Source organism: Pimephales promelas, chromosome 21 (genome assembly GCF_988280905.1).
Source record: "Pimephales promelas chromosome 21, fPimPro1.hap1.1, whole genome shotgun sequence".
Lineage (NCBI taxonomy): Eukaryota > Metazoa > Chordata > Actinopteri > Cypriniformes > Leuciscidae > Pimephales > Pimephales promelas.
This window is the reverse complement of record NC_142789.1, coordinates 4,591,920-4,609,325: the sequence shown is the minus strand read 5'-3', so window position 1 is coordinate 4,609,325 and position 17,406 is coordinate 4,591,920. Positions and strand designations below refer to the sequence as shown.

Below are 17,406 nucleotides of genomic sequence, written 5' to 3'. Positions count from 1 at the left end.
GCCGTTGACGCAGGCGTGACGTAGCGCGGATGTCCCAGAATGCCGCTGTCTGCCAGCGCAACAGTGATCAATGGTCAGGCTTGTCGGATAAACCGGTGATTAAACACGTTAAATGCCACAGATCAGCGGATGATCGAAGCTGGACATCGCTTCACGTGACAGTTCATGAGTAAATGAGATCTACTTAGAGAAATCATCATCTTCATCATCTTCATCTCCAGAGCTGAAGACAAACCCAGCAGGTAAAATCATCACAATTAACATCACGATCGGTGTGAGAATTAGATTGTCATCAGTCACAGTTTCATCTGATGATCATAGTCGAGATGAACCAGTTCCTCAACAAACATCATCATCATCATCACTTCTCTGATTGATGTTATGATCACAGTGAACGACAATCACAGCTGTAAAACACGTTACAAACACACTACACTCAAAAAGACAACTGTCATTTTTTAATTTGCTTGTAGTAACGTGTATATCGAGGTGAATGTGATCGTTTAGTACAGTCTCAGTATTTCTGTGATGTAACATCATCACTGAAGTTAGTTTTCCTAAACTCTGGTCATTTCAGAAAATAAACCAGAGACAATGTGAAAAGTGTTTATTAAATTCATACACATACACCATAACAATACCATCACAGCTCAAATGAATTGATTAGCAAAAGCTAGTTGTGGAATTAACATTCTTAAAGGGACAGTTCACCCAAAAATGTAAATTCTGTCAATAATGACTCACCCTCATGTCGTTCCAAACACCTTTCGTTCATCCTCAGAACACAAAGCAAGATCTTTCTTGATAAAATCTGAGAGATTTCTGTCCCTCCATTGACAGTCTACACAAATACAACTTTCAACCCCCCAGAAAGGTAGTAGAGACTTCATAAAGTAATCCATGTGACTCCAGTGGATTAACCTCGATTTTATAAAGAGGTAAAGATTTCATTGAACGTATCTTCATTTGTGTTTAGAAGACAAACGAAGATCTTATGGGTTTGAACGACATGACTAATTCATGACTCTCCCTTTAAGTGTCTTTAACTACTATATACTAACAATTTTTGTGTACATGCATGTTTTAACATTGTACTTGTATTTAAAAATACCTTCATGTAATTATAAATGTAATTAATTTCTGGACCTTTAATTACACTGTTGACTCTTCCCTTACACCTATAAGGAGGCCAATTAGGTCTTGATGTTGTTTTCCGGCTCTACTAGAACAGGTTTTCCTGCTTGAATGTTGATTATTTTCCTCATATTCTCCATTGTTGCGGCTCCTCTCTTCCCGGTCTGTCAGTAATGCTCTGTTTACTTCCTGTCTTTATGAAGCCCCTCCTTCTGAAAAGCACACTGTGCTCTGATCGGTTGGCTGGAGTAGTGTGTTGGGATTGGTTGAGCGCTTCGAGTGTGTTTGGGAAATATTCCGCCCCTTTCCATAACCGCCAGTTTAACACACAACTAACTAACTCAACCAGGCCCTGCCCATTTTAATAAACAAATATTATTTATTATATTGAGTAATATTGTGACGTTTTCGTTTACGGAAGAAACTCAAGACTGCAATGGAGGCGTTTCAGGAGTTCAGAAACACTGATATAGAGAAGAACTGGAGCTTTTTAATGCTCAAACTGAAACATTACTCACTAAACACAAATGGAAACAATTAAACAAAGCAGAATAGGTGTTCTTTAACCCAACCTTAAACCACCAAACCTGTATCACCTCAATAGACCTTTATATTTATCACATTCGAAAAGCTGAAGCTTTAAATAGGAGCGTAAAAACCGTCCTCTCCAGCCTGAATCCACCGCTGTGCCCATAGCATGCTTGTTGGGATTTGTTTTTGTAACACCAGGCTTCATTTACAATCATTTGAGTATTATGAAACCAGGAAAATGTGTCATAATATTCTGACGTATTTTTCGTGATTTAAAGCTAAGGGTAGCGCACTGTAGAACCTGATAACCTAACTTTAACTGCAAGAAAAGAATACAAACAACATTAAAACAGCATTAGAATTAGACAAATCTTAAAATATTAATTACTACTAAAGTCTATTTTGTGCTGGGGGAAACTTATTGTATTAAGCCATAATGTTCGCTTTTTAATGCACTTGCATTACACTGCTGTCATCCAATTGAAACTGTTTAAATAAAGGAATATTTCCGGCCCATAGACGATTATTCAGAAATAACCAGTTTGATCATCGTAAACGTATCATCCTTGTTTGAGTGCAGTGATACTGTAGACAATAATAGGTGGTAATATAATGCAAAAATAAACAAAATAACATTAAAAATATAAGTAAATCATTCCTCTGGCAGTAACTGGAGCTGCTCTGTAATCTCGGCTTACATTTGTGTCTCTCAGATCATGTTACACTTTAGAATGAAAGATTGCATACATGGTAGGGTATCATGTCAGTATTTAAAACTGTTTACTATTAAGTATAATTTTCTTCTCAAAACATTTGCAATAACACAGGCGGAAATTCCTTTACTCTGTTAACCGGAGCAAGATTTGACACGCGGACTGTGATAAAAGCCTTAAGCACAAGAGTTTTGCAAAAAAAATATCAACCGGATAAGTACATTCGACCTGCTTTGAAACTATCTAAAGCGCTATATAAATGACGTAGACTTGACCGTAGTAGTTAAAAACACCTGATATTAATAAAGTGCGACTCTCTTTTTTCTGGGATATTAAAGGATCAAACAATACGATACATTTGAAAAGTAGCACAAATAGATGTTGAATGCATGATATCAGACTGCAATCTGTGAGTTGAACTGGAGCTGATGTCATGATGATGTCACTGTGTGTTTCAGGGCAAATGGCCAGTCCCAGAACCAAACGTGTGCTGAAGGAGGTGCGGACCGAAGACGAGAACAATGTGAGTGTCCGTCTCCGTCAGCATGTACATGAAAATGAAATTTAGCAAATGAAAATTAGCCCATGATTTACGTGCCCTCGAGTCATCCTAGGTAGATATAACATTCTTCTGTCAGACGAATACAATCAGAGTTATATTAAATGTCCTGGCTCTTCCAAGCTTTATAATGGCAATGAATGGCTGTTTCTGTTTTGAAGTCCATAACAGAGCATCTGTCCATCATAAAGCGCATCTATCCATCATAAAAGTGCATCTATCCATCATAAGCACATCTATCCATCATAAAAGTGCATCTATCATCATAAAAGTGCATCTATCATCATAAAAGTGCATCTATCATCATAAAAGTGCATCTATCATCATAAAAAAGTGCATCTATTCATCATAAAAAAGTGCATCTATCCATCATAAGCACATCTATCCATCATAAGCACATCTATCATCATAAAAGCGCATCTATCATCATAAAAGTGCATCTATCCATCATAAAAGTGCATCTATCCATCATAAAAGTGCATCTATCATCATAAAAGTGCATCTATACATCATAAAAGTGCATCTATCATCATAAAAAAGTGCATCTATTCATCATAAAAAAGTGCATCTATCCATCATAAAAGTGCATCTATCCATCATAAGCACATCTATCATCATAAAAGCGCATCTATCCATCATAAAAGCGCATCTATCCATCATAAAAGTGCATCTATCCATTATAAAAGTGCATCTATCCATCATAAAAGTGCATCTATCCATCATAAAAGTGCATCTGTCCATCATAAAAGTGCATCTATCCATAATAAAAGCCCATCTATCCATCATAAAAGTGCATCTGTCCATCATAAAAGTGCATCTATCCATCATAAAGCGCATCTATCCATCATTAAAGCGCATCTATTCATCATAAAGCGCATCTATCCATCATAAAAGTGCATCTATCCATCATAAGCACATCTATCATCATAAAAGTGCATCTATCCATCATAAAAGTGCATCTGTCCATCATAAAAGTGCATCTGTCCATCATAAAAGTGCATCTATCCATCATAAAGCGCATCTATCCATCATTAAAGCGCATCTATTCATCATAAAGTGCATCTATCCATCATAAAAGTACATCTATTCATCATAAAGCGCATCTATCCATCAAAAGTGCATCCATCCATCATAAAGCGCATCTATCCATCATAAAGCGCATCTATCATAAAGCGCATCTATCCATGATAAAAGTGCATCTATCCATCATAAAAGCGCATCTATACATCATAAAGCGCATCTATCCATGATAACTGCATCTATCCATCAAAAGTTCATCTATCCATCATTAAAGCACATCTATCCATGATAAAAGTGCATCTATCCATCATAAAAGCACATCTATACATCATAAAGCGCATCTATCCATCAAAAGTGCATCTATCCATCATAAAAGCGCATCTATCCATGATAAAAGTGCATCTATCCATCATAAAAGTGCATCTATACATCATAAAAGTGCATCTATCCATCATAAAAGCACATCTATACATCATTAAAGCACATCTATCCATCATAAAGTGCATCTATTCATCATTAAAGCACATCTATACATCATAAAGCGCATCTATCCATCAAAAGTGCATCTATCCATCATAAAAGCGCATCTATCCATGATAAAAGTACATCTATCCATCATTAAAGCACATCTATCCATCATAAAGTGCATCTATTCATCATTAAAGCACATCTATCATCATAAAAGCTCATCTGTCCATCATAAAAGCGCATCATATAATGGCCATTCACTCCCATTATAAAGCTTGGAAGAGCCAGGAGATTTTTTAATATAACTCTGATTGTATTCATCTGACAGAAGAATGTCATATACATCTAGGATGATTTGAGGGCCAGTAAATCATGGGCTAATTTTCATTTTTGGGTGAACTATCCCTTTCAAGCGTGCTGTGTGTGTTGTCAGGTGTGTTTCGAGTGTGGAGCGTTTAACCCGCAGTGGGTCAGCGTGACGTATGGGATCTGGATCTGTCTGGAGTGTTCTGGGAAACACAGAGGCCTCGGCGTCCACCTCAGGTCAGACTCACATTTGGATGCGTTTCAGAATCTTTATTTGTCATTATACAAAAGAGAACAACGAAATTATACATAATCCTATTCAGCACAAACTCAATCAGTCTCTCACTTTACAAGCAATTATCCCTTTACAACACATTTTACAAATAAGTGAGAATGGTAAACCATAAACTGGAATCATGTATATGTAAGCAATAAGGGACTCGTGGCTGTGTTGTATTGTGTATGTGACGGGCCGGCTGAAGGGCGTTGATAGGCCTGACTTATTCATGATGCAGCACTAGCCTCGAGTTCCTTATTGCTTTTATAACGCGGTTACCACACAATACAAATATTAAAGCTGAAAAATATGTATCAATGCAACTTTCATGAATTAAAATCACTAAAAGCCGACCTTCCGCTGGAAAAAATAGTCCCTGACCGGGAACAGCAACAGAAGTTACATTATTTGGCCAATAGATGGAGACAGAGACCATCTTTATGAGTCAGTCAGTCAGTAGAATCAGGTATTGGAACTAACCTTTTTATAAGTGTGTGTGTGTATATATTTTTATATAATTTTTGGTAACACTTTATAATAACTGCACACTATTAATCATTAGTTAAGCATGAGTAAACAGTTAATTCATCATTTATAAAACATTAATAGACATTAATATGCCGTTTATAAATACAGCTATACATGCTTTTTTCTTGATTTATAAGCATATCTATAATGCGTTTAATGATTGTATTTTCATACTTTGTTAATGAGCAATTAATAATTTCTAAATGAAGTATAGCATTATTTGCAAACCAGTTGTTTAAGAGTTGTCAGTCATTCATAAGATCACTTAGAAAGTGTAAGTAAATGTAGTAAATACAGGTAGTTATAAAGCATTTATTAGTGGTCAGTTAACTATTTGTGTGACCTAATCTAAAGTGAGGACTATTCATGCTTTGTAAAGCATTTATAAAGGCGATTTAAAGACTCGTCAATCTTCTAAACAGTAAAATGTAACAAACACAACGCAGTGATACAGAACATAGAAATATTTAACAGCCTTTAAAAATGCTTTACAAGGCATGACTAGTCCTCACTTTAGATGAGCTCACGAACATAGTTAACTGACCACTACTAAATGCTTTATAATTACCCAAATTAACCCTTAATTACAGCATTAATACATGTTAATTAGGGGTGTAACGGTACATGTATTCGTATTGAACCGTTTCGGTTCGAGGCTTCCGGTTCGGTACGCATACAAACCGAACGGTTGCTTGGATAATTTTTCCTGCCGGCAAAATTCGTGCTGACGCGGCCAACACAATGTTGCGCAACATCAAATGGCAAGCGTAATGAAAGCAGAACGAAACTGCGCTACTCGTTATGTGCTTCACGGATCGTTTATCAGTTCGGACCAGCAACATCTGTGCAGCGCGAGCCGATCTCGATCAAGCAACACTGTTAACACACACCGCGCTAAGAGATCCGGTAAAGAAAACATTTGAATTCGCCACTGAGGTAATAGCATCGCTGCGAGATCTAGTCAGTGAGAAGCATTCACATTTCTCCGTTATTAACCGTAGATCTCTATTAGATCAAACAGCGCTGTCATGGAAACCAGGAGAAACATTGTGCCGTGAATGAACTAGTAATACTTTCGTCCACAGACCAGCAACATTCACCATGGATTTAATATAGTAACACTAACTGGAACCAGTTTGGCTGGAATGGTGAAATGCTTTCAAGTACTTCACACATCTTTTTCCAGCACTACAAAATTCAAATATTATATAAATAAATATATATTTAAATGTTATTTTTAATGCACTCTCAGAAAAAAAGGTACAAAAGCTGTCACTGGGGCTGTACCTTTTCAAAAGGTACAACACTTTTGTACCCAAAGGCTGCATATTGGTACCTTAGTGGTACATATTAGCACCTAAAATGGACATATTACCACCTGAAAAGGACATATTAGCACCTAAAATGTACATATTAACACTTAAAATGTACATATTAGTACCTCAAATGTACATATTACCACCTAAAATGGACATATTAGCTCATGAAATTGACATAATTACCTCCTGAAATGGACATATTAGCACCTAAAATGTACATATTAACACTTAAATGTACATATTGACACTTAAAATGTACATATTAACACCCAAAATGTACATATTAACACCTAAATGTACTTATTAGCTCATGAAATGGACAAAAGTTTACCTTTTGAAAAGGTACAGCCCCAGTGACAACTTTTGTACCTTTTTTTTCTGAGTGTGTGATGACCAAAACATTATTTGTTCATCCTTCAAAGATGAGCCCCATTTATAAACCTGAAAGTTTCAAGATCTAGGAAAACTCACACTTATTTAAAAATATTTTTTTCTTTAAACAAATAGGAAATTTCTCTGGCATTTCTTTCTTTTTGCTGTATCGAAAACGTACCGAACCGTGACTTTAAAACCGAGGTACGTACCGAACCGTGATTTTTGTGTACCGTTACACCCCTAATGTTAATAAAGCATTTATTAACACACTAAGTAACCGTCACTATATGTCTGAAAAATAAGATGTATGAATGTACATTTAAATAGTTTATTAATCATTTACTCACTCGCTCTAAGTAATCGTATGAACCACTGAAAACTCTTAAATAACTGGTTAATAAAAAATGCAATTCTTTATTTAGAAATGATAAATTGATCATTAATAAAGGATGAAAATACAATTATTAAACAAATTATAGATATGCTTTTAAATCAAGAAGAAAGCATTTATAGCTGTATTTATGAACTGCTTATTAATGTCTATTAATGCTTTATGGATGATGAATTAATGGTTTACTCATGCTTAACTAATGATTATTAGCGTGTAGTTATTATAAAGTGTTACCAATTTTTTTTTGTTATATTATGTTATATTATGAGGATATATTATAAGCATATGAGTATAAATAATAATAAAAAAAAATTAATTGGTGAGCTCCGTCTTCCTCCTCATAGCTTTGTTCGATCTGTTTCGATGGACAAGTGGAAGGACATCGAGCTGGAGAAGATGAAGGTGGGAGGGAACAGGAAGTTCCGCATGTTCCTGGAGCTGCAGGACGACTACAATCCCGGCTGGAGCTTACAGGAGAAGTACAACAGTAAAGCGGCTGCGCTCTTCAGAGACAAAGTGAGACACGGCGCTAAGATCATGTTAGCTTACGTGTGTGTAAAGAGCTTCTAACCGCTCCTCTGGGCTGTGTCTGAAATTCTCTATAGCTTTACATATTGCATTATTTGAAGGAGCTGCTATTTAAAGCGGGGTCTGAAACGATAATGTTTCTCATTCACTGCTGATAAACATTATCTTTTGTTTAATTAATCAGTTCGGTCAACACACTCACCAGCTACTGAGACATCATAAAGTTGCCTAAAAAGAGGAATCAAAAATCATCCTTTGGAAATTGATCATAATGCCTTAATTAGAAAAATGAGGAAAAATCCAACCTTTAAGGACACCAATTTTCTTTGTGAATGAATAATTTATCGGACATAAATAAATGTTCCTCCTTAAAATACAGGGGTCATAAGTCAGGACACCCCTGTGTTAAATCCCCATAGAGGGGCAGATTTATATTTTTAAAGGACAGTTATTTCATGGATCCAGGATAATATGCATCCTCATAATGTTCCCTCGGTCTTTGGGATTAAAATATCCACACATCATCATACATAATATCCTGGATCAATGAAATAACTGTAATAACCTTTAGTGTGGGTGTGTTCACTTCTGCTAAGAACTGTATGTATCAATCTAAAAATGCAGGAAAAAAAGGCAAAAAAACTTTCAAATAAAATAAATAGTTTTAACAGTCAAATAAACAGTTCATAGACACCAGTTTAATTCCTTCTGGGACATCAAATAAATAATGGGAACAAAAACAAATCAGTAACACACAATCATTGCGCCCATATAAAAGAATCGGGAGAGGGAATTATTATTTTTTTTTTACTTATATATTTATTTACCTTTTTTTCCCTGATGTGTAATTATTTCCAACATTGCTTTTAATCATTATTTACTTTATTTGCATTATTTATTTTAGTCAAGATTTTTAGAGTGCAGAACTGTTTTCCGTTTTTTTTTTTTTTTTTTTTTTTTTGATGAATCGGTGGAAAACCGTAATTCAGACGTGCATAAACTTTACAAACGAAGGGCCAAAAATCAACGGGAGGTCTGTGGGCCCAAGGTAAAATTTCCTTTAAATCAAACTTCTATATTACATTTAAAGTGGTTAGCCTTGGTTCCTCTGATTTATGATTTCATAACTTTAAAACATTAAGCAATCTGCTTAACTAATCCAGTTTTATTTACAATGAAACTTTTTTAGCTGTTTTAATGCTTTAGTTACTTTTTATTTAACACCAAACTGGCATTTTAGAAAACTGAAATACAAAAGAAAAGCATCTTAAACATTTAAGAAACTAAATAAACATTTAAATTAATCCAACAAACAAAACATTATTTATAATATGCAAATATGAATAGTAGATTTGTATTTATTTGTATTATTTAAAATATAAATAAAGTCTATTATAATTAATAATGGAATAAAATAATTATTATTAACCATTATTTTTTTCTTTGATTTAACCAGTTGAAAACCGTAATTATTAACTCTTTACTGCATTTTTGATCATATTCACAAAACTCCCAAAATATTTAGTCATTGTAGCCGTTTCCTCTTAATGGTTTCGATTTTTCATTTGGTAATGTTAGGGAGTTTATAGGAAGTAAAAATCGAAGTGAAATCGCCTCAAAGTCTTAAATAGGGCGCTATTTGAGGGAATAGACATTTGTATATGTGTCTAACCATAGTGGATGTTATCAAGTGCACCCATTCAATCCCACAATGCACTGGAATAAATTTTACATCTTATGTATGCTCATCGGCTGGAGAATACCCATAATGCACTGCGAGAGTCGCATACTAAATGAATTCCTGCTGGTGACCAGAAGAGGGCGCTCGTTGAATCAATCATCCATCCATTTCCCAAACCACTGATCCAGAGTAACGTCATACAGGTTTAAGCTCCTTTTTAATTGAGTATAAAAATGTTTAATGCACATACTTTGGGAAAGCAGCACTCAGTCTCACTCACTCGTCTTCATTCTCTTCAAGTGGACTATTTTAGTGGACTGATGTAGGGAAGAGTTAATGAGGGAATAGTGGAAGACTTCAGACACAGCCAATGTTTACACTGATCCTCTTCTTCAGTTTTTTTTTGGATAGAGAGATTCTCTACTCTTTGTGTTGAAGTTGTGTGTGTGTGTGTGTTAAAGGTGGTGACTCTGGCTGAAGGGAAGGAGTGGAGCATCGAGGACTCGTCTGCGAGGAACTGGACGCCTCCACAAGCCAAGAGTGGCCTGAGCGCTTCACACCGGTACGACACGCAAGTCGAGTCTAGTTTATTTCTAAAGGACTGTACAGTTAGAAGCAGTCTGCAGATGATGACATGACACATCATGATAAAACAAACACAAGACAAAAGTTAATATTAATAAAAAAACAACAACACAAATAACAGAAAGCAGCTAGTAAAAGAAAAGAAAAAAACTATATACTCAAAATAAAATAAAATACAACTGCCAACATTTTTAAATCCATAGAAAACAAAAGCGTTTCCAATCGAGATTTAAAATGTCAGTTGAGGGTGCAGATCTGAGGTCAGGTGAAGAGCTTAACACTGTCTTGGGCCGGCAACAGAAAAAGCCCCATCCACTGTGGCCACCTCTGAACGAGCAGGTGATGAGTGTTGAGGATGATGATATGATGATGTCGTTGCAGGTCCAGTGCCGCTGCGGGTCAGAATCACTCTCACTCTGATAAAGCCTTCGAGGACTGGCTGTCTGATGATGTCAACTCTTACCAGAAGTGAGTTTCACTCCATCATTGATCAATCGGTTCAGTTGACACATGATTCAAGAGGACCTATAATGACCTTTAACAGTCTTACATATATGTACACATACACACACACACACACACACACATATATATATATATATTAGGGCTGTCAAACGATTAATCGCATCCAAAATAAAAGTTTGTGTTTTCATAATATATGTGGGTGCACTATGTATAATTATTTTATATTTATAAATACACATACATGCTTGTATATATTTAAGAAGTATTTTCATGTATATACTGCATATAGATTTATATAAAATTTATATTATACATAAATATAAATATTTTACATATAAATTATATTTTTTTCTTAAATATACATGCATGTGTGTATTTATATATATATACAAAATAATCATAAACAGTGCACCCACATATATTATGAAAACACAAACTTTTATTTTGGATGCGATTAATTGTTTGACAGCCCTAATAAATAAATATATATATATATATATATATGTACTGTATATATTAATTATATATATTCTCCATTGTCTGTTTACTTCCCGTCTCTATGAAGCCCCTCTGTGCTCTGTGCTCTGACTGGTTGGCTGGAGCAGTCAAACTGAAATAAAAAATAAACCTAAATAGCAATTTTAAATAAAAAACTACTAAAATGACAAAAGTACGGAACGAAATGACTGATAATTATACTAAAATTAATGTTTAAAAAAAAATATAAAAAGGTCATTTAGAATATTAATATTATATTATTTATGAAAACAACTAAAATAACACTGGTTTGTGTATAAAATGATATCTAATTTATTTATCTTATTTTACATACATTTTCAATAAATGTATGATCTTTCAAAAGTCAGTGATTATTGTTAAATTATTGTGATCTCGATATAGACTCAAATGAAGATGAATGATTCAAATGCTCGTGTCTTACTGGCTGACACACGGATACACAGACAGCCCTAGATTGTAACGAGTGTTCACGGTCTCGTGTGCAGCTCTAATCTGTGATCAGTAATTATGATGTGTTAATAATGATTTATTATAATTTCAGTGCCGGAGCGTCCGGCGCACAGGAGAATCGATATGTGGGCTTCGGAAACACTCCCAACCCGCCCAAGAAAGATGAAGACTTCCTCAATAACACCATGTCCTCTCTCTACTCGGTAATACAGCAGCTCTGTTATAATAACTTCTAATTGTCCATCAGACGTCATTAACTTTGTCTCTGTCGCGTGTGTTTCAGGGCTGGAGCAGTTTCACTGTTGGAGCCAGCAAGTTTGCGTCTGTCGCTAAAGATAGTGTAAGTATTTCACGTGGTTTTTTTTGTAGTGCGTGTGAGATATGAGTGATCAATCCACTACAATGAACTTCTCATGCATAATAACTGATGGGATTGTGATTATAAAGAAACATTTTTTTATTTTGATCTTCTCTTCTTCACAGACCACAAAACTGGCCAGTCAAGCAACTCTGAAGGTGCGTGTCATGATGTTTGAGTCTCACTAACACACAAATCTGATCTGACGCTGGTTTATGAGGACAGGCTTGAAAATATTAATTTCCAGATTTGAATCCAGAGCTGTTTTCGATTCCTCTAGTCGCATGTTTATATGATATTAATTGATTACTCGGATATATACTGGGAGTGGCATGGCAATGGAAAATGGTTTCAGTTTCAGGGCTGAGAAAGAATATTAGACGTAACATTCTACATAACAGAAATACTAAACCATAACAATGAGCCTTTAAAATACAAATGAAGTGCACACATAAATCTCACCAGCAAAAGTAATAATAATTAAAGCTGCAAGCAGCATTTATCGGTGTTCAAGCAGTTCAGATCTTTAAGGCATTTAAGCACAAAAGCATCAAAAGACATAAAGTTGTATGTAGCAGGCATGATTTATCATGATATACTACATTTCAGCGTGATATTACATAATTAACCATGTTCCAATATGATTTATCATAATTTACCATGTTAAAATATGATTTACTACAGTTTAGTTCACACACTCATTTTCAACTTCAGGATAATAGTCATTTTTTACTAAATGTGGTTGTAAATGTTAAAAGATTGAATTGATAAAGTTATACTATGAATTATAGTTGAGTATTGTAAAAAAAATACTTTAAACAGCAGCGGGCAGTACAACACCACTCATTGGCCACCTATAATCCGATCCTCGCGGAACTTTGCGGAGGAACTTTGGTTGCTGTAGCGCCACCTATGGGCCAATCGGGCTCATACTCTGATAGCTTCTCCACAATTTGAGGCCCTACCATCTGACAAAGTTTCAGAGCTCCAGCCCTTACGGTTTGGGCTGCACAATGCGTTTTAGGGGATTTTTTTCTAGCAAATACAATAGGTTGTGACTTTTTTGGGGGGGATTTAGGGGCTTTTGACTGAATTTTGCCACAGACCACTATCTAAATGACCCTGTTACAGCCAACCAAATGCAAAATTTCAACTTTTTTTTTTGATAATTATTGATCTAGAGAGCCCAGAGAATAGGCCTAGACTGGTTTGGTCCCGATTGGGCAAAAAACCAGGGACTAGTTCGCAAAAGTGGGTTTTGGACAAAAACCGAAATAACAAAAAATGTTTTGCTCCAATTTTTTTGCTCCATTTTTTTGCTGGAAATCCGATGATATACATCTTGACCGTCTTGAGCCAGGGATTACAGTGGTGTAAAAACATTGAAGCTAAGTCAAACGGTCTAGGAGTTATGAGCAATTTAGTACTTTTGGTTGCTGTAGCGCCACCTATGGGCCAATCGGGCTCATACTCTGATAGCTTCTCCACAATTTGAGGCCCTACCATCTGACAAAGTTTCAGAGCTCCAGCCCTTACGGTTTGGCTGCACAATGCGTTTTAGGGGATTTTTTGTTTCTTTCTAGCAAATGCAATAGGTTTTCAGCACTTTGTGCTTGAAAACCTAATAATAATAATAATAATACATTTTATTTAAAATGCACTTTTCATTTGAGAACCAGTGAGAATGATTATGAATGTCAGAGGTAAAGTATCAGCTTTCAGATGAAGCCAATTTCATCACAAAGTTTGGTGCTTTTAAATTGAAATTGAAATTGAATTGAGATCGCAATCGTGACCAAGAGCTTGTGAATGGCAATAGACTCAGCCGTCAGATCTGGATCGGTCTCTAGTTTCTCACGTGTGTGAGTGTGAGTGATTTGTGTGTGTCTGAGTTGAATACACACATGACTTGTGAGATGAAATGCTGATTGGAGGAACACATGGAATAGTTCACCAAAAAATGATGTATTTACTCACCCAAAGGCCTTCCAAGATGCATATAACTTTCTTTCTTCAGCCAAAGAGAAATATAGGGTTTGGAGCAAGATTTTTTGCTCCATATAATGCCCATAGTCCATTTTTGACGGCACAAAATTCATATTTCGGCAGCTTTATTGGACTCCACATGACCCCTGCTGATTAATAATGGGTCTTTTTCTAGCGAAACACTCCGTCATTTTCATCTACAAATGCTCATCTTTGCTCCAGCTCTACGAAACGCTTTCTCCAAATGGTTGAGTTCGTGACCGCTCGCATGACTTGTGCACATTACGTCCAGGATACACACAAACGGACTACTTTTAAAGTCCCCCTGTAGTCAATGTTTGTGTTCATTCATCGTTGATCACCAAATGACATATTTAAAGGTTTTGTCCTTGAAAAAAATTATTCATGTCTTAAAATATCTTGAATGTAACTCGACACCCTTGCCTCATTTAGTATGTGGTAAAAAAAAAGAAGTTTTTAATTCTGTTTGTCCATGTGGTGTTTTTAATAGTGTTCATGTGTAAATTCATAAGTCGACAGCATTGCTGAGTATTTTCTCCTTAAAACTGCAGTGAACCAAAGACGGTCTCAAAAACGCTGTTTGAAATCGCTGGTGTTTTCTTTTAACCAATCAGATCAACGTGTGATCGTCAACCAGTGAGCTGTGAGTGAGTGGAGGTGGGGCTCATTTGCATATTCTAGGGAACCACCTATCCACAAGTTTCCTACGCCCCATGATGCCTTGCGTCAAAAGTGGGCGCGACTTCCGGTTGGAAGTAAACAAAGCGCGATTTGACATGCTTGACACTCGTTCATTCAACAGTTGACAGTCATTCAAGTTATAGCGATCCAAACTAGCTAACGATGTGGGAACACAACCTCAACCAAATTAAAAAAGGTGAAATAACAGTACCTTTACCCTCCGTAGATATTATAATAACATTATTAATAATCAATACTCATCAAGGCATGTTGACAGACAGTTGTGCGAGCTGACAAACAATTAAAATTAAAAAAACACTTAGTCATTGTGCTTTGGAGTTTATTCAAAATTCTAAATGAATGTGCTGCTTGAATACATTAACTGGCACATTTGGTATTCTGTCAACACAGGCTTTGATCCTGAGTTTAGCTGTAACATCAGTAGAGAACAGCCAATCACATGCTGATAGAGTTTATAGAATATTAAGAATTTAAACAAATGTACACAGGAAGATTCGTCGTCTTTTGGGAGGTGATGGAAACTATAGTCGTTGGCAGGATCACTCTGATTTCGTTTTCAGCTTATGTTCAAAACAATCACGTTTAAGCCACTGAACTAGTTTAGTCCGGTTATACATACAACCGCGAACAGCACATGTTGTCCCTGAGCTCCGTAACGACATCTCTCATAAAGATTTGCGTCTTTAAATAGTAAAATAATTCTCCGAAAAACAGCTAGCCTCTTCGCTAACTAACACAAAATACCATTGGAATGCTACTTCCGCCGCCTCGCCGGAAGTTTCACCCACTTTATTTTTTACAGGAGCGCCCCTCGGAAACTTGTAGATACTAAATGAGGCAAGGGTGTCGAGTTACATTCAAGATATTTTAAGGTGTGAAGACATTTTTTGATGGAAATAACTTGATCAAAGATGAGTTCTAAGGGATAAAATGATTGACTACAGGGGGACTTTAATTTCTCTTTGGATGAGAAAAGAAAATCATATACATCTTGGATGGCTTTGGTGCGGGTAAAAGAAAAACAGGAAATGTTCTTAAAGGGCCTTAAAGGAGAAAGTGTTTTTTTCCCCATTCTTCGCTTAGGGCTAAAAAGAAGTTTGAATTACACTTCAGCGAAGTACCGTTAACCAACATCCAGACGCCGTCCAGATGAAGATGTGAATATGTGCTGTACAGAGATTCAGCGTTAGTCGCGTCAGGTTTATTCATACAGCACTTTATACAAAAGATTTCATCCTTCCCTTGCGCTTGTAATGATCTTTCCCTCTCAGGTCAAAACAACCCGAAGCCCTAAAATTGTACTTACATTTTTTTTCTTCCCAGAAAGCTTATTTTATTTCATTTAGATTTTTTTTTCTCTATTTTTAATGTGAATTTTTGGATATTTTTTTTATTACTAGATTTGATCAATAAATAACAAATAAATTGTGATTTAAGCACATTCTTCACATTATTTCAACTCCAAATAAATTGTAATTTAAGCACATTCCTCGCATTTTTTCAACTTAAATTTGAAAAAACTCACAATTTCATGCATAAACCTTTTAATTCATCTCAAGATATCTTACATTGAGTGTCTTTGCCGACCTCATGTGGAAAAAATAATATATTTCATGACTCTAGATGGCCTTACAGCTCTATATAGAGCAAATGAGCTGTTCCGCTGGGTCCTAAAGTCAGTTACTCTGGAGTATCCATTCAGATACACATGTAGACATTTATAAAATCATTTATTGGTAATGTTTTAGCCTTTTTAGTTTTAATTTTGAGCTTTTTAAGTTTTCTATGTGTACTGAAGCATTCCATTCATTCCTAAGGTGGTCAAATTGACCCGCGGGTGGAGGATTTGTTACTGTTTTAAATCCTCGAGTCCATTTTTGTGTATGTGTGTATTCCTGGTTCAAGTGTAACAGAAGTCCTAGGGTGAACACTGATGAACACTCAATAGTTTTTTTTTTTTTGTTTTTTTTTTAAAGTTTGCGGTCAGAATGACCCACGGGAAGGGTGATGGTTTTAAAGCTGCAGCTTTACAGTATTACACATGAACACAGAAGCTGTATTTGTAACTGAAAGCGACGCTGACAGTGTGTGTTTGCAGTGACAGCTGCCGTCTGTAGTTTATATCCGCTGCTTTATTCTGTCTCTGCCGCTGCTGTGGATGAAGTTACGGGGTTATAAACCACCGCCTGAGCCGGTAACACTCACCGCATGCTATGTGTGTGTGTGTGTGAGAAAACTGAACACTTGTCACTTGCATCATGTGTGATTCAGTGTGTAGACTCTGGTAATTTCCAGTGTGCATGTCATCGCTTTACTTCATTCCCAGTTCACTGCGGACAATACAATCTCCTGTTGCATTGGGTTCAAAGGTCATGTGACCGATTGGTCCTCATGGTCTGTCATGCATGTGCTGTGACTCATGTTTTCATCTTGTTTTATGTGTGTGATCAGGCAGGGCAACGATTAATCGTGATTAATCGCATCCAAAAT

The 17,406-nt window shown here is 35.9% G+C and overlaps 1 protein-coding gene across 6 annotated transcripts in view; it reads left to right on the top strand.

The window, feature by feature from the left end:
• Positions 1-17,406, top strand: part of arfgap1 (ARF GTPase activating protein 1) — a 28,010-nt gene continuing 10,604 nt past the window's right edge. For 3 of the 6 annotated variants that reach the window (XM_039648927.2, XM_039648926.2, XM_039648924.2), the window contains exons 1-10: positions 1-242; positions 2,837-2,901; positions 4,859-4,968; positions 7,966-8,137; positions 10,292-10,392; positions 10,797-10,883; positions 11,941-12,052; positions 12,133-12,189; positions 12,333-12,365; positions 17,081-17,110. In XM_039648927.2, the coding sequence (XP_039504861.1) occupies positions 2,842-2,901; positions 4,859-4,968; positions 7,966-8,137; positions 10,292-10,392; positions 10,797-10,883; positions 11,941-12,052; positions 12,133-12,189; positions 12,333-12,365; positions 17,081-17,110 (762 nt within the window). In that variant the 5' untranslated portion in view covers positions 1-242; positions 2,837-2,841. The remainder of the gene's footprint in view (positions 243-2,836; positions 2,902-4,858; positions 4,969-7,965; positions 8,138-10,291; positions 10,393-10,796; positions 10,884-11,940; positions 12,053-12,132; positions 12,190-12,332; positions 12,366-17,080; positions 17,111-17,406) is intronic. The other 3 variants (XM_039648928.2, XM_039648925.2, XM_039648929.2) reach the window with 2 other exon arrangements.